General features: G+C 54.6%; 1 protein-coding gene across 7 annotated transcripts in view; it reads left to right on the top strand.

Moving 5' to 3' along the window:
* Positions 1-6,560, top strand: part of TMCC2 (transmembrane and coiled-coil domain family 2) — a 39,462-nt gene extending 32,902 nt beyond the window's left edge. For all 7 annotated transcript variants that reach the window (XM_019711439.3, XM_088801729.1, XM_074322460.2 and 4 more), the window contains 3 exons: positions 2,296-3,236; positions 4,386-4,521; positions 5,010-6,560. In XM_019711439.3, coding sequence (XP_019566998.3) covers positions 2,296-3,236; positions 4,386-4,521; positions 5,010-5,321 — 1,389 coding nt within the window. In that variant the 3' untranslated portion in view covers positions 5,322-6,560. The remainder of the gene's footprint in view (positions 1-2,295; positions 3,237-4,385; positions 4,522-5,009) is intronic.
* The last annotated feature ends 10,881 nt before the right edge of the window (positions 6,561-17,441 follow it).

Below are 17,441 nucleotides of genomic sequence, written 5' to 3'. Positions count from 1 at the left end.
TCATTCATGGGGATCTCACAGCCAGCTTCAAGTCTGCTTTTCCATTTGTAAGTTAGACAGACTCCACATCGGGGAAAAGACTCCAGGCTGCCAGAGCAGGGCTGTTTTATCCTCCCTCATAGTCCTGAAGCACGTTCGCTTTTCACAGCATTTTCCGAGTCCATGTCTCATTAGCACCTCCCACACTCCTGCAAGTCGCCGGACAGACCCTCTCCTCCTCATGGAGACAAGCGAACAGCCTAGCACTGAGCAGCAAGCAGTGATGCAGCCAGGCCCAGACTCAGTTCCTTGATATCCTTTCCCCCAGGAAGAGCATGGACAAGAGGGGCAGGAGAGTTGTGTTTCTTTAGAAAGCACAGTGGCCTTATAGGAGGGTCAAGGTATTTAATTTAACAGCCATGTGCTGCACATAGAATTTAATTTTGTGTAGTTCAATATCTATATTGTAGTGTCAATATTGAGTAAATTTGTTGGCGTGACCTCTTAAATAAATTTTATCCCCCACCCCCCAAAAAGAATTGTGCTGCCTGGACCCAGACAGCACCTGTGAATGGCTTCTCTGTGCCCTACCTGGTGCTCAGTGCTATGCAGAGCTCATCTACAGAAGACCTGAGCGTAGATATGATTATCCCGTATCACAGGTGGGGACACCAGTGGACAGGACAGTTGAGAGATGGGCTATTGGCTGTCACTGCAGGAAACAGCATAGGAGGAAGGGGTTTAACTGCAGGATTGGTTTTAAGTCAGACTGGTGTGACAGTTAGACCCGGGGACAGATCATGAAAGGGACTGTGGAATTGGCTCCTCTGATGTACCTGCTTAGAAAGTCAGAGGAGCAGGTTCCTGAAGGTATGAGCCAGGGGACAGGAGGGGAGACCCCATGTAAATGTAAGAGGAAAGTGACTTCAGGAGAGATGGGGAAGGTACCGGTGGCGTCCCCAGCATCCCTAGTGGGACTGTGACCTGAAAAGGCTCCAGAGGAAGCCCACAGAGGAGCTGCCCTCCCCCTGGCTCCCAAGTTTGGAGGGACTATTGTTTTCAAATACCTTTGCCCCTCCATAGACGTCCAGCCTGATGACTTCTGCCTGTAATTGGCACAGGCTGTTTCCAGTTCTGGCGCTGTGACTGGACAACTTTCTTTGTGTTTAACCCCTTCCCCCACATATACCTCACCCCGCCCCTGTCCCTACCATGCATATAAAGAGTGATGATCTGACCCGGCCATACTGGGGTGTGCTGTGTGTAAAAGTACGTGGGGTTGAGCCATTTCCTGCTGCTTCCGCTGTTGCATGGCGATAAGCACTGGGGCCTGGTCTGTGGAGAGAGATCCTCCAGCGGGCTGAGGGGCTGACCCTGAGGGGGGCTGCAGGCCCACCCACTGCCCTCTGACCTGCCTTTTCCATCTTTCCTCACTTCTGTGACCTTTCCTTCCTTTCTCTCCCTGCCCCCCATCCTTTCTCAGTCTCTCATATTTCTTTGTGCCACCCTGAGGCTCTGGGGAGGCCTGCCTGCCTGCTGGTGACGAAAAGGGGCTGTCATCTCCTTCCTGCACATTCACCCCCTTCCAAGCTGGGCAGTTAGCACCCTTGGGCTCCCTGCTTCCTTAGGCCTGTGGGTGACTTCTGGCACTTGCGTCCTTGGGGACCTGGCCAGCAGGACGGGTGGGGGTGTACTCCTCTCCTGGTTCTGGGAGACGGGCAGGGCTGGGTGCTCCCACCATCATGAAGCGGAAGAGGTTGCTGACAACTCCAGAGAACTGGAAGGTAACGGGCTGGGAAGGGTGTCAGCAGAGGGGATGGGGACGGGGTGTGACCCACTGAACTGCACTAGAGAAGCCGGGGTGGGGAGAGCCTTATGGGAAGGTTGGGTCCAGAAGGACAGTTTGTCTCATCCCTGAGGAACTAAGCCAGTCAGTCCTCAGTGAAGCCTCAGACCTGCTTGGGTCATGTGATGGAGGTACAAGAGTTCTGGGCTGGACATTCTGTCTTCATAGCTGTGTGTCCCTGAACAACTTGTTTGAATGGTCTGGTCCGAAGGAGGAGCAGATGTGCCTAGACTGCATTTCAGGGGTGTTGTGGGGATCAGTTAGTTAACAGACGACAGGTAGATAAATGGCAGCTGTAGGGGAATACTGTTGTCATTGTTGTTCTCTTGGACTCTTTCCCTGAAGTTTCCTGTTCATCCACATCCGCTTTCTAGGCAGAGACACCAAGTCCAGAGGTGTCGGACTGCTGCCAGCCCCCTCCCATGCCTTCATGATTTATCCAGGCTTCCTCCGCTTGCCTTCTTCCCCAGGTGGACAAAGGAGACCTCGTGGCCCTGAGTGTGGCCAGTGGCCCCGGCCATGGGGACATCGATGGCCCCATCAGCCTGGACGTGCCTGATGGGGCCCCAGACCCCCACCGCACCAAGGCCGCCATCGACCACCTGCACCAGAAGATCCTAAAGATCACGGAGCAGATCAAAATCGAGCAGGAGGCGCGTGACGACAACGTGGCGGAGTACCTGAAGCTGGCCAACAACGCGGACAGGCAGCAGGTGTCGCGCATCAAGCAGGTGTTCGAGAAGAAGAACCAGAAGTCGGCGCAGACCATCGCGCAGCTGCACAAGAAGCTGGAGCACTACCGCCGGCGCCTGCGGGAGATCGAGCAGAACGGGCCGTCCAGGCAGCCCAAGGACGTGCTTCGGGACATGCAACAGGGGCTGAAGGACGTGGGGGCCAACGTGCGCGCGGGCATCAGCGGCTTCGGGGGCGGCGTGGTGGAGGGCGTCAAGGGCAGCCTCTCGGGCCTCTCCCAGGCCACCCACACCGCCGTGGTGTCCAAGCCCCGCGAGTTCGCCAGCCTCATCCGCAACAAGTTCGGCAGCGCGGACAACATCGCCCACCTGAAGGACCCTCTGGAGGACGGGCCCCCCGAGGAGGCGGCGCGGGCACTGAGTGGCAGCGCCACACTCGTGTCCAGCCCCAAGTACGGCAGCGATGACGAGTGCTCCAGTGCCAGCGCCAGCTCGGCCGGGGCGGGCAGCAACTCCGGGGCGGGGCCCACGGGGCTGCTGGGGAGCCCCAAGGCCAACACGCTGTACGGGGCAGCTGCAAACCTGGACGCTCTGCTGGAAGAACTGCGGGAGATCAAGGAGGGACAGTCCCACCTGGAGGACTCCATGGAGGACCTGAAGACGCAGCTGCAAAGGGACTACACCTACATGACGCAGTGCCTGCAGGAGGAGCGCTACAGGTAGGTGTCGCCTCCACCTCGATGCCGCCGCCGCCCCCTGTGAGGGGACAAGCCCCAGATTTCAGACCGAGTCATGGAGGCAGGGAGAGGAGCTGCTGAAGGGCCCTGGGCTGCTGGGCGGGGCCAGGAGGAGGTCCTACGGAGCCTTGCTCCAGACTGCGTAGAGCAGCGGGGAGGTAGCATTCCGGGACCTGCAGCAGGAAGGCTCTGCCTGGCTCCGCAGCTCTGCCGTCCCTCCTGGATGGTTATGTGGGCAGTGCACAGAAAGGGAAACTGTAGCAGGGACCAGCTCCGTGGTCTCCTCTGGGGAGACTCTGGTGACGCTCCCTGACCCTGGAGCCAAGTTACCGGGTTCAAGTTGAGCTCTGTTGTCTGCTGTTCACCCTGAGCGAAGTCCCTACCGCCCGCTGCACCTGGTTTCCTTGTCTGTGAGGCGGGATTACCGTGAATCTCCACTCGTAGGGTGTGAGGACCAAACGAGGCCAAACCTGTAAAGTCAAATGTGTACATTCCTGGCACGATCAGGGTGCACTGAGGTGGAGTCCGGTCCCTCCTGCCCTCTCCTGCATGGCCCTTCTGCTCCATGCCTCTCGTGTGGCGTTTGGCACTTGCTCCCTGGGATTCTGGGGGAGCTTTTCCTTAGCATTTCGGCTTGTTTATGTATATATATATATATATATATATATATATATGAAGAAGATTTGGAAAATTGAGGGGGAACCCTGCCTGAAAACTAACCACCCCCACTTAATAGTCATCTTTCAATATTTGTACCTTTAGAGCAGGATTGTTTTCTATAGCCCTGTGTGCCTGGTACCCAGGAGAGCATCTTAGCTCAGGGCAAATTCCTTAACCTCTCTGTGCCTCAGTCTTCTCATCTGTAAAATGGAGGTGACACTAGTACTTATCTCGTGGGGTTATAGTGATGATGCTATTGAGATAATGTAGGTGAAATGCTCAGCACAGTGCCTTCACGTAAGAATTTCTGTGTAGATAGTACTTTCATTGTTGTCGCTGCTGTTCAAATTGGGATGGGGCTAAACACGTGAGATGGGCTGAGTCATTGCTGAGAATGAATGGAATAGATCCTGGGGAGAGAAGGGGGGACTCGGGCGGCAGGACTGGTGTCACACCTTCTCCCTGTGCCAGGTACGAGCGGCTGGAGGAGCAGCTCAACGACCTGACCGAGCTTCACCAGAACGAGATGACCAACCTGAAGCAGGAGCTGGCCAGCATGGAGGAGAAGGTGGCCTACCAGTCCTACGAGAGGGCTCGGGACATCCAGGTACCACCAGGGACCAACGTTGGGGAGGCCCCGACGTGCTGACAGAGCTGGCAGCAGCCAGAGGGTGAAGGGTCACCCAGTGGGGGCAGATGGGCACAGGCTATTCTGTCCGCGGGGCAGATGGCCACATGGGTGAAAAGGGCAGTGTGGGGTGGGATGAAGGTAGGAGCAGGGCAGGCCTGAGGCAGAGTGAGCGCCTGTGCGAGGGCAAGCTGAGTGGTGAGGGCCTCCCATGCCCCCTGCTCTGATGGCAGCCTTGCCAGTGAATAATTAGAATTTCCGGTGCCTCAAGGGGAAGCTGGGATTGGATCAGTTTCTCCCCTTCCCACATTAATCAAGACTCCCATTTCCTACCAGCCTCCCCAAATAGTCATAAGTAAAAGACTCTGCCGCCAGCTGCAGCTGATCAGCCTATACCTGCCTGGCCTTTGGAGGGGGCCCCCTTTGCATTGTCCCCCTCCCATGTGCCCCCCTCCGTGTCCCCTCAGGAAGCTGTGGAGTCCTGTCTGACCCGGGTCACCAAGCTGGAGCTGCAGCAGCAGCAGCAGCAGGTGGTGCAGCTGGAAGGTGTGGAGAATGCCAACGCGCGGGCGCTGCTGGGCAAGTTCATCAACGTGATCCTGGCGCTCATGGCCGTGCTGCTGGTGTTTGTGTCCACCATCGCCAACTTCATCACGCCCCTCATGAAGACACGCCTGCGTATCACCAGCACCGCCCTCCTGGTCCTCGTCCTCTTCCTCCTCTGGAAGCACTGGGACTCCCTCACCTACCTCCTGGAGCACGTGCTGCTGCCCAGCTGAGTGGCCAGCCAGTCCCCACCCCATGCTCTTCCTGGCCCCCGCTGGCCATGCGTCTCCGAGGGGGCCTTGGGACTCCAGACTCCCTTGGATTTCTTCATGTGTCTGGTGTGGCCTCCTGCCCAATCTGTCCATTCCAGCAGCTCCTACCCCTTCTCTGTTCTTGCTTCTGTCTAATGCCTTCTCCCTGTTGGCCTGAAGGGAGGCTGGAGGGCAGCACTGACTGGAGGCAGTGGGGACATCTGTGGCCCAATGGAACAGAGGAGGACACTGGGACAGACTGTTTCGATTATTTACAGTCACTCAAGGACTTCTCTCAGCTGACTTGGATGCCGCCAGTCAAGGAGGCCGATGAGAATAGGAACAGGAGAGGGCCATGCCTCAGCTTTCCCAGGGAAGAGCCCAGCCTGCAGGCCGCCACGGCTCCCTCCTGCGCAGGTGGTCAGGAAGAAAACAACAGGGCGAGCGGACGCTCTGCTGGCCCCAGAGAGAGCAGGGAAGAGAGGGGAGAGGCTCCCCAGACTTGGGCAGCTGCTGGGCCAGAGAGCTGGCTCAGTCCAGCCCTCCTCCACAGCTGGTCTGAGGCTGGGTTCTGGGCTGGGATATTCTGGGAGCCCAAGGATGCAGGTTCTGGAGGCCAGTTGGGTGTGGCTTTGGACTTGTGTTTTCCCTGTTATTCTTTCTGCCTGTCACTGGATCTGCTCTTTTCAGGGAAACAGGCCTCTGGGCCCCTCATCCTCAGCCTAAGCCCTTAGGCCCCTGGGAGCAAGTTGGGTTCTATTTATTTATTTATTTTTTCCTGTGTACCTTCGCCCCACTGAGCTCCAGGGAGATGTCTGCCCCCGTCCCCTCTCTGAAGCCAGGGTTTATTCTTGGCTGTCAGGCACTTCCATACCATCTAACCTCCAGGTCATCCTGGCTGGGAGATGTCGGGTAAAGCCACTGGGCCCCTCTCCCAAGCAGCCCCTGAGCCAGGATGGGAGGAGCAAAGCCTCTCTTTTATAAATCTATTTATTTTGTATGTGTGTGTTTGTGTGGAGGAGGTTGTTTGTTGCTTTATTTTTTTAAGGCTCTGTAGTGTTGTGTATGGTTTCTCTTCATATCTCCCCTCCCCATGGGTACTTCCAAGAAGAGAGGGGATTTCTTGGAAAGGGAGAGAGAAATCCCCCAGAACAGGGGAGGGCAGTGGCTGCCAGCTGTAGTGGACCTTCCTGAGAAATAAATAGCCTCTAAATTTTCAAACCGTCCTGTCTAGTGTTGGTTGATTAGGAAACCACCGCGTCTTTCCCCACGCTCCGACATTCTGGGTAACAAAACGGAGCCCTACCTGTTGGCTTGAGGTTTTCTTCCTTCAGTATCCAACACTGAACAAGGCGTCATCTACCCTTCCCATCTGCTTTGCGCGCGGCCAAAGCTCCGGCTTAGATGATAGGCAGGTGAGATGGCACGCACCCCATCAAGACCTCCTGGACTGCTTTCCAGGAGGAGGGGAAGGGAGAGAGATTTCCATTGCTTGGAGAAGGTAAGCCGCTGGAGGCCTGGACGACAGCAGTCATATCCAGGTGTGGCCACAAGAGGGAAGCAAAGTCCTTACTTAACCTTTCCTGGGATCCAGTCCCTAAGGGGCCTCTGTGGGTGTTAGCTTGGCCTTGTCAGTGCTGTCCAGCCAGAGCGCCTGCTCACCATGCGCTGGAGTGTGGCCTTGAGTGTAGAGGTCAGTCCCTCTGGCTGCATCTCCTACTCCTGGCATTTAAGGGCAGTCACAGGAGGCACTGGATTCCCAGCAGAAACCCTACGGGAGATTTGGGGGATCACCTGAGGCTCCCCACTAGGAGAAGGAGAGGCTGGCCTCTAGCATCACGGAAGCAGGAGGGGTGGGGAAAGCACCTACCCCAGACTCCTGGCCCCTAATTAGTGCAGCTGTGGCCAACTCGCATCCTCTCTCTGGGCCTCAATTTCCACATCTATAACGTGGGATGGTGCCGCAGCTGCTAATTTCAAAGGGCTCTGACAGTCTGTGGTTCTGCAGGCCTGAGAAGTCAGAAGTTGAGCTGTGTCCATCACCTCGGGCTTGAGGGCACTCCAGGAGTCAGGGACCAGGCCCTAACAGGATCGGAAAGGATGCGATGCTGGTGCCACCAGGAGGACAGCATTGGCAGTCATCTTCACCTTCTGTAGCCATGGGGGGCTTTCACCAGGTGACCTTACGAGACCTTCCACTAGTGTCACTCCAGGACCCTGCACCCGCTTTCTCTTCCAACTACAGGCACACACCTCCCTTGGGGGCCCAGGCTGCGGGCCAGGAGCCTGCATTCCTGGGCCCCAGGAGGGGGTGGCTGCTCCAGGCTGCAGACATTTCCCACATTCCTCTCCTAGGTCAGGTGCCTTCCCTGCACTGGCTCTTAATGTCACTGCCAGCCACAGTCCACACTGAAAGGGGGGAAGGGAGGAGGAGGGAGGGCAGGGGTCATTCTCAGTCGGTTCTGAGGCTGCAACAGTCTAAGAATAGGAACAAGATCAACTGCAGTCCAGAGTCTTCCACAAGGACTGAGCAGCGTAGGTTCCATGTCTGCCTCGTCGTGGCGACGGGCGTCTGGTAAAGCCGTGCCCTGACTGGGAGTGGGTTTTGTTCCTCTGATGGTCGCTGACGCTTCCTTGTTTGTATGTATCCGAGCCTCTTCCCTCTATAAAAAGGGGGTGAGTTGCCTCCACTCTGGACCTGCCTCCCTCTCCCCCCAGGGGTTCACAGGGTGATCTCCGCTGCAGGGACCACGGTCCTTCAGACTGCAGGACCAACAGGCAGGCTCCTTCCCAAGCATTTGTGCTTCTGGCCCGGGCCGCACCTTGAGGTTCAGAGAGATCAGCCAGGCCAGCGTATCTCGCAACCTTGGCCCACCCAGGCTGGGGTCAGCTGAGACTTCTCTGCCTGGACTTGGGGCTTTATCATTCCAGCAGCACTTGGGCAGGTGGATGGCTTGGAGCCCGGCACATTTACTGCACTCATGCAAACAGTGGAGCTGCTGCAGGTACAGCCTGAGCAAACACCGGAGTCCTCAGCAGAGCAGGGGCAGAGGGGGGTAAATTCACTCTGCTCTCCAGGTTACTCCAGGGTGATTCCAGGGTGGGGAAGGAGGGGGAAAGAGACCTGGAGCCACAGGGTATGAGAAGAGGGGAGCTGTTGCCAGGGCACCTGGAGAGATTCTCGTATCAGGCTTCATTTCCCCGTCAGTGATGGGTCCCCTAAGTGAAGTCCAGACCCCAATATGTAGAGCATGGGCTTTGGAACCGGTAGATCTGGGCTCAAATCTCAGTGCAACTGCTCTCACAGCAGTTTCCTCATCTGCCAGTAGGGAAGCAAATGACATCTGGCTCGTGGGTGTAGGGGGCAGGAGAAAGGACATTCTGCAGGTCAAGTCGTCAGCATGGTGCCTAAAACCTAATAAGGTAATAGCCTAAGGCAATTATGACTAGTCCTTTTTCTTTAATTCAGGGACATGTTCGCATCGGAAGAACTGCTCAGAGAAGTCTAAGCAGACCCTGCAGAATGCACAGGCTGAGGGGGACCGAGGGCGTTTCGGTCTCCGACACCTGAAGGCGCAGTGGAGCCCCTCACCGCTTCCCTCCCCCTGGAGCTGAGAGCCTGCTTATTCCAGAGGCCTTTCCCCCCAGTCTCAGAGAGAAGGCGGCCCAGTCCCAAGGGGTCAGCTCCAGCTTGGGAGAGGACTGATGAGGCCTGCCTGTACACCTTGTGCTGCAAGGAGATCCGTGCATGGGGTCCGCCTCCTCCAGACCAGGGGCCCCAGCGTGGGCTTGGCAACCAGCATCAACAGGCCCAGGTCTGAGCCCCGAGACTCGGACACTCACTGGCTGTGAGGTCATGGGCCTGTTTCCTCATCAGAAACACGATAATGATACCTGTACTACCCAATAGGCCACTCCGAAGGCTCAGAGGAGATGTCAGATTTCGGTACCTGCCCCCCACCACCCCTGGGTCTGTCCCCAGGAGGAGCAATACCTGTCAGAATGCTGCTGGGCCATCTGAGGTCCCCACTGAGGGTTCTACCTCTTGGCCTGAACGGTTGTAGCCAACTTCTATATGGAGATAGAAAGAGGAAACCCGGCTCCACCAGACATGCTGGGATGGTGGTGAGGAGGGAGGGAAGGCTGAGACTTGCCCCAGCACATCCAGACCTGTCAGCAGGCCCTGAGCCACCCAGCCAGCCAGAAGCTCAGTCCAGGCTGGTGTGTGCCATACTTGGGTCCTCCCAGAAAAGCTCTCCCACCCCAGCAGTTGAGACCTTCCTTTGGACCCCCACCCTTCCAAGGCCAACTGTCCAGATAAGGGAGGCATCCTGGGCCCAGGGGTGCTGGGCAGGCCACCTCCGCCATGCCCCTGCCTCTAGGCAGCCACCCACCACGTTGGCTCTACTTCCAAAAGCACCCAGAGGAGATTCCACAAGCTCTGCCGCCCAGCAACCTCCCACCTAAAGGCTCTTTTGTTGCCTAACTTTGGTTGTTCTTGCAATTTGAGCTCACTGGGGATAACACTCCAGTGAACGCTTTAGGAAGATCTGGGTCTCTGGCTGGTTTAAGGGCTCTGTTCTCTGGTCTCCTAGAGAAGGCTGAGTTCTTTCAGTGCCACCCTCCTGGGTCCCCAGCTCTAGGTAAGAAACCACCCACTTTTACCTGGCACTGGGTCCCCATGTTCTTTTCTCTAGTTGAGGACAGCTCCAAGCACCCAGATTTGGGGTGGAGGTGAGGAAGAGAGGATTTCCCATGAAATTGGGCATTAAATGACCTTGAGCAAGAGACAAGTCACCAACATAGACATGTTATGTGTCTCTGACTGCTCCCCTCCTCCTCATCTCAGCCAGGCCCGGCCAGGCCAAGGATGGGAAGACCTGAGAGACGGCAGGCAGCGTGGCTGCTGAGGGGAAGGGACTGTGGAGGGGGCCCATTCCTTCCTCTGTTTCCTCCTCTGCTGGTGTTGGAGCTCTCACCATAGTTGGCAGCCCAGAATCCAGGTGTGTAGCCTCCAAACCACCCAGCTGTAGGTTCAAATAAATATGAAAAACATGGTTTGGAGCACCTGCTCTGTGCCAGGCACTGGGGACACAAAGGAAAGCAAAACATGGTCCCTGCCCTCACAGAGCTCACAGACTAGTACGCGTGTATGTGTTCATGTGTGTGTGTATGTGTGTACGTGCATATACGCACACACACACACTTCTGATATAGACACAGACAGAGATAAATGCTGCAACAGGGGCTGGGGTGAGAGGTCCAGGAAGGGAGACCGTTATTCTGATGGGGAGCTATGGGGAGGTTTCTCGTCGCATTGGGGATGGCTAAGAGGCAAGGAAGGACAGTGTTTCTTTGCAGGGAATGGTTTTGGTCGGGTCCTGGGTTTGCGGTGGCATAAAAGGCATCTGTCCATGGCATGAGAGGGTATGCGGTTGTTTCAGGGGAAGGCGCTTCCAAGTCCACTCCAACAAGAGGAATTGGGAATGAGGATATCTTTCAGAGAGGGACAGAGACGCCCACCCCAGAAACTTCTGGGTCTTCAGAGGGGTGGTTTGTGCTTGGAAACAAAAGGGAAGGGAAGGGGAGCTTTGGGAGAGAAGGGAAAGGAAAAACACTGGCTAACATTCAGATGTGCTGTGTGATACAGAGCAGATCATGTAACCTATCTGGGCCTCAGTGTCCCCATCTCCACACAAATGGCGAATTTAGGATGGAGAGATTGACAAGGCTAGCAAGTCTCTGGAAATATCCAAGAAGGTTTCTCTGCATGTAGCTCCTAGCCCTGTGGCGGGAAGACTCGGCTTGAGTGAGGTCTGTAAGAAGGAACGCGTGCTGACTGAGCGGCGGGAGCAGCAAGAGGTCTGGGACCGCTGTTCTAACCATAAGAGGGTCACACTGGTGGGTGCCCAGGCTGTGGGGCCCCAAGTGTCTTTAGGTGAGTGGGAGGAGGGAGGTTGGCTCCAAAGCTCTCGAGGCAGTCCTCACCTTCTCCCGGGGGTGGGGCTAAAGATGAAAGAGATACCTGTGTTCTCTTCTCTGCTTGGCAGCTGGGAGATTAAAAAGGAGGTAGCTTCTGCAAAGCCATCATCTACTGAGGTGTTATCTGAGGGTGTGGGAAGGCCCCACTCCAAGCCAGAGTCATGGCAGTATCAATCCCTTTGTCTGTCTGGGACCTTGTAGCTACAAGTGCTTTTTTTGTGCACTGATTCATTTTCTCTGCACCACATCCCTAGGAGGTGGCTAGAGAGGTGTCCTTATACCCCATTTTACAGATGATCAAATTGAGCCTCTAAAGATGAGGGCAACTTAACCATGGACGCAGCTGGTGAACTGCAGACCACGGACAGACGCCGGCTTGCTGGCAATGCCGCGGTCCATACTGAAGGCTGGCACCCACAGTTAGATCAACACGACTTCCTGTACAAACGCAGGAGGGCTAAGCCTTGAGCAATTCACATCTTAGTATGACTTAGTTTACCTCATTGAACACTTTCTCTACTCTGCCAGAGAAGAGGTTAGGGTTTGTGGGCGGGCGTGAGGAGAAAACACTTTCAAAGAGGCAGAAAGGGAAGACAACACTTCTACAAATTCCATTGACTTTCAAGTTTTTTCCAAGTCTGGGTCCTTTAAACCAGAGAACCCAATGCCAACCTCACAGGGGAAAGGTTGGGGGGTCCAAAGGACCCATTTATTCACCCATTCATCTCAGCCATATGAACATCTGCTTTGTGTAAAACATGGAAGATGCTGGGGTGAACTAGACAAACGCTTTCTCGTTGAACACTTCAAATCTATCCTGAAACACAGAAAAATGGGTTAATGACAGTAAAGCCTAGTGTAGTGGTACCTCGGTGTTTGAATGTCTCCATTGACAAATATTTTGGTTTATGAACGCTGTAAACCCGGAAGTAAATGCTTCGGTTTTCGAACACGACTCAGAAGTCGAACATGTCACACGGCCTCTGCTGAGTGCAAGATCCTGAGGCCTCGCTGTCGGCTGTTTTCGAACGTTTCAGAACTCGTGGATTATGTTCGAAAACCAAGGTACCACTGTACTTGCTAAAATGGAGTTATGATCTAATGAACAGCAGCTAACTGCCGGAAGGGAGCTGAATTGGCAAAGTTCTCCTCTCTCGATGACACACCCCTCGTCATACATTTTTCACCCATCCCAGAGCCTCATAAGCCTTCCAGCCAGAAAGTCCTTTTTGTTACTTCCTGTATGTCTCTCTGGCCCAGCAGTGCCTAGGATACCCAGCCATGCCCAGTGATCTCACCACATGACCTCAGCATCTAGGTGAACGGCCTTGGGACCTTTATGGACTCTCTGGCCAATACTCCCATTAGACAGATAAGGAAACGGAGGCCCAGAAAGGGGAGATGACTTGCCCAAATCACCACAGTGACGTGGTGTCATAGGAGATATCACCACCACGGACACACACATCCGGACGGGTGTAACTGAGGAATCCCTGTGTGCTATACATGGTCGGAGAGGAAGCTAAGGGGATGTATAGGGAGGCAGAGGGGCCGTGACTCCACCCTGAAGAGAGGAAGCTCTGAAGCCAGGGAGGAGAGAGAAGGTAGTGGGGAAAGCACCCGTCAGGACAGGCTTAGATGGTGACAGGGCAGGAAGCTCATCCTAAGACCGAGTGTCATCATTCGCAGTCTGTCTCATTGGACCTTTGCAAGCCACGGCTATTTAACATTAAATTTAAATGAGTCAAAATTAAATAAAATTAAAAATATATTTCTATGTGGCTGGTGTCGGCTGTATTGGGTGGCACCGACGGAGCGTACTTCCATCACGGCAGAAGGTTCTGTTTGGATAGTGCTGCTCTAGACATGTTACATGTATAATCTCATTCGAAAAGTATTTTTCTGAGTGTTGTTAATAATACATGTTTCTTGCAGAAAATGTAACAAGGGAGCTCAAATCACAGGTAGTCCCTCCCCTGACTACTAGCATTTGACATATGCCCTTCCAGTCTTTATTCTTCCTTTCAAAGAAAATTCAAATAATGCACAGTCATTGTAAAAAATGCAAACAATGTAGAGGCATAGAGAGTAAACATGTTGTCCTTCAAGATCCCCTCCCAGAGGAAAGTGCTGTCAGCCGTTGGCATATATTTGTCCAAATATATACTAAGTCTGAGTCTCCCTCAGCCCAGGGGCGACTGTAACCACAGAATCTCCATTTCACCGCTTTGCCCTTATCTGCCTCCAAGACTTCCAGTCCGGCCCCTTTCACTCATCCAAAGTGCCCCAGGGCAGCTGAGTCTTCAGGGGGAGTCCTTGCACTCAGCGGTCCTCTCAGGGGCTTCTGCTTTGGACCCTCATTAGCACCCTCTGCACCAGAAGCCCCTCTCTCCCTTCCCTGCACACAGCCATGCTCCCTGCTCCAGAGAAGGCCCAGGGGAAGGGGCACTGTGTCCTTTCATCTTGCTCACCCCTACCCCCGTCATCTCTCCCAGCCGACCCGGGGGCAGCAGCAGAATAGCAGAGCTGTCAAGAGCAGGGGTCTTGGGGGGGGGTTAGCTCAGGTGGTTAGAGCGCGGTGCTCTTAACAACAAGGTTGCCAGTTCAATCCCCACATGGGCCACTGTGAGCTGCGCCCTCCACAACTAGATTGAAACAACGACTTGACTTGGAGCTGATGGCTCCTGGAAAATCACACTTAAATAAATAAAAGTAAAAAAAAAAAAAGATTTAAAAGAGCAGGGGTCTTGGATCAGACGGTCACAGGTATTTAACCACGCTAAGTCTCCATTTTCTCATCTGAAGAATGGAGACAATATCTAACTCAGAGTGTTGCTGTGAGAATTAAATGAGATGATAGACATAAAAATATTTCACGTCAAGATAGTTATTGTCATTTTACAGATGGGAAAACTGAGGCTCAGAGAGACCTAGACACCTCTCAAGGTCCTGCTGGTAGGACGTAGAAGGATCCAGGTTCTAACCTGTGTCTGTTTAGCTCCAAAGCCCACGCTGCTCCCCTACAAGGCAACCCCTTTCTTACCCTCAACCCTCAGCTCTAGGACACCTTCATTCGGGTCCAAAGCCAAAGAAAGAAGCAAGGGAGGCAGCAGCAACTGTAAGGTGACCCCAAAGCTCAGCCGTGTCCCAAGTTGAGACCTGCTGGAACCTGAGAGGGCAGCAGTCCCCGACCACGGCCTCCCTCCCCAGCTTCCCACTGCACATCTGCTGCGTGTCTGCTCTCTGCGGACCGCCGTTTCCCCACGCGTATAGCAACCTTGGCAGCCTGTCATTCTGAGCTTCTGTGACCTCCAACCCCAGGAGGCATCAAGGACCCAGACTTGGGCTTGATGGGGGGCATGAAGGTGGCTCTGCCCCCTCCCCCCAGAATAGGCCCTGGGAAGGGACAGGTGTGGCACCTACGGGCACTGACCCTGAGTTACCCTCATTCTCCCCGGGATCCCTTGGGGCCCTGAGGTAGGGTCGGGTGCTTGATAGGCCTGCTTGGTGAGAGTAGGTCTGGAAGGAGGTTTAGGCAGGGTGTGGTGGGCTGGGTGTGCCGCTCAGGCCCAGGTGTGATCACTAGAGCGGGGGCACGCCTGCCAGCTTCCTCTGCTGTGCCAGACAGGGCAGGGCAGCTTCTCTCACAGGCTGAGCCTCTGGGCTCTTAGCAAGGAGTAAGTAGAAATGGACACCCTCCCCCTCGTCATCCATCCAATGCCAGCTCCCCAGCTCTTCCTTGCTGGGTGGTGGATGAGACGGGCCAGGGGACCAAACCCCAGTTTCCCCCAGAGTTGTGAGAACAGGAGAGGGGCCTGGCTAGCCAGAGGCCTTGTCTGCCTCAGCTGCCCTCCCCCCAGAGGGAGGCGGAGCAGACAATGGCCATGGGTGATTCATAAGGGGCCATCTTTTCATCCCCTCCTGCTACGGCCCAGGACAGCCCAGCTTGTCTCCCCAGGGGGCCGGAGACCAGCCCTCCTCACCACCAGCTTCCTCCCTCTGCACCTGGCCCTGCTCCCTGCTCAGGGCATCACATCAGGGTCCATGGGGGGCGGGGGGTGCTGACTGCAGCAGATCCAGGCAGTCAGAGCAGAGCAGACAGAGGCCACATGGGCCCAGACCTGGCCTGACATTCCCTGCCCTGACTCTGCTCCCCTCCACAAGGCAACACCCATTCTCCCTGAGTCCCAGGGGAAGAGTTGTTATTGACATTTCTTCATCTTCTTCCAGGATGGAACTTAGACCCTGCCTCACATGTATTCCCTTCCAAAAGACCAAGTATATGGGGTTGTCCATTCCCTCCATGAGGACAGAGCTTACTGTTAGAAAATATTTTCTTTTGCTGAGTTACTATCTACCTCCCTGTAGAATCCACTAGGCAGCACTTCAAGAATTGAATGTCTACTTCGAGTCCCTATCTACTCCACAATTCTTTGCTCCAAGCCAAATATTCTCATTTTTTTCAATCATTTCTCCTGAAACTGTTTTCAGGACCTTTTGACAGCTGGCCTGTGTCCTCTTGAAACATTTACATGTATCCATGTTCTTCTTGTAACCTGGTATCTAGAACGGGGCATGGTGTTCCAGCCAAGGCCAGTCCAGTATGGAAGGCGCTTCTGAAATGTCACGTCCTAGACTCTGGTTCAATGTAGATGCCATGAGTTCTGTTGTCTTGCTGGCCTGCACGGAACTCGGACTCAGGAAGCACCTCCTTGGCATGGTGCTGTCAAATGTCCATGTTGAATGGATATGCATGGGTCACGCCAGCCTGCATTACTGCTGCCTCCAAATTTGGAGGCCCCTCTACCTGCCTGGTAAGGGGGTTCCCTTGCAGACAACTCCCCATGGAAGGAGCCCCACAGTTCAGGCAGTGCTTCTTAACAAGTTTTCATTTATGAGACCCCCTCCTTGAGGGTCTCATGGAAAACTCCATCCTCTTCCCAGAAAAATGCACTTGCTCAAAAGTTCTGCAAATGGCACCAGGACTTCCTGCAGACCATTCCTGGCCCCCAGGTGAGGAATCCCTATCTGGAAGTTGATGCCTGAAAAGTAAACTCTTGAGCTAGCCTCCCTGTTCAAACTATGGGGCCCAGGGCAAAGTCAAAGTAATAACCTCTCAGACCAGGGCTGTGCTCAACAGCTCGCAAAGCGTGTTCACATACATCGCCTAGGACAGACCCTAGGATACAGACTATAATTGAACAAATAGGAGGTCAAGGCCCAGAAAGGTGCAGTGACTTGCCCAAGGTCACACAGCCAGTGTGGGCAACGTCACACCAGACTCTTCTATACACATGGGGCCTCAGAGAAGCCCAACATAATCTGCTCTCCAGTGGGGAAGACGCAATGGAGAATTGGCTACTTGGCCGCTGAGAAGACTGGTCGTGCTGCTGCTCCACACCCAGGCTGACTTCTGTGGTGAGCTGTGGTTCTAGCAGCCTTCCTCTTGGCAAAGACAGAGAAGGGCCAGGCTGTCAGGCTGCGGCTTGTGGGACGGCAGGGAAAAGGGCAGAAACCAGGCCTGGAGCCTGAAGCCTGGGAACCCAGGGGACAAAGAAAGACTCCCTGGCCCCTGCCTCTCCCAAGAGTACAGACACCTCTCTTGACAGGAACATACACCCAGGAGAATAAAATGTGGCCAGGGAAGGGGTGGAACTCAGGATATAGACTGTGTCTGAGTGTATGAGGTTTATATACAGGTACCAGACTTGACTATCTGAGGTCAGTGTTTAAGTTTCCAAGAAATTCTTGTTCCCTAAAACCCCTCTACTTGACCCAGAAAACTTCTCAGCCTGCAAGACCCAGCTCATCCCGCCCCCCCCCCCCGCCCCCATCCCATGAAGCTTTCCCCGTGGCTGAGTGCGGTGCTCCCTCCACATGGCCTGTGTTCAGATCCCACTCAGACACTGTCTGGTCATTATCTGACCCCTCTGTGTCCTCGACAAGTATCTGACCCCCGTGTCCTTAGCAGGCTGCAACTTGGGACTCAGTATCTCACCAAGAGGGGCTCAGTCCCTGTTTGTTCAGTAAGCTCTAGACACTAGAAATGATGGACTGCTTTTGCTTTCACTTGCTCTGTGGCTTCAAGCTGGATCCAAAACCATGGTCAAAGACAGCCAG

Source organism: Rhinolophus sinicus, chromosome 11 (genome assembly GCF_057876585.1).
Source record: "Rhinolophus sinicus isolate RSI-liver-muscle chromosome 11, RSI-T2T, whole genome shotgun sequence".
NCBI lineage: Eukaryota > Metazoa > Chordata > Mammalia > Chiroptera > Rhinolophidae > Rhinolophus > Rhinolophus sinicus.
This window is presented reverse-complemented; position numbering and strand designations above follow the sequence as displayed.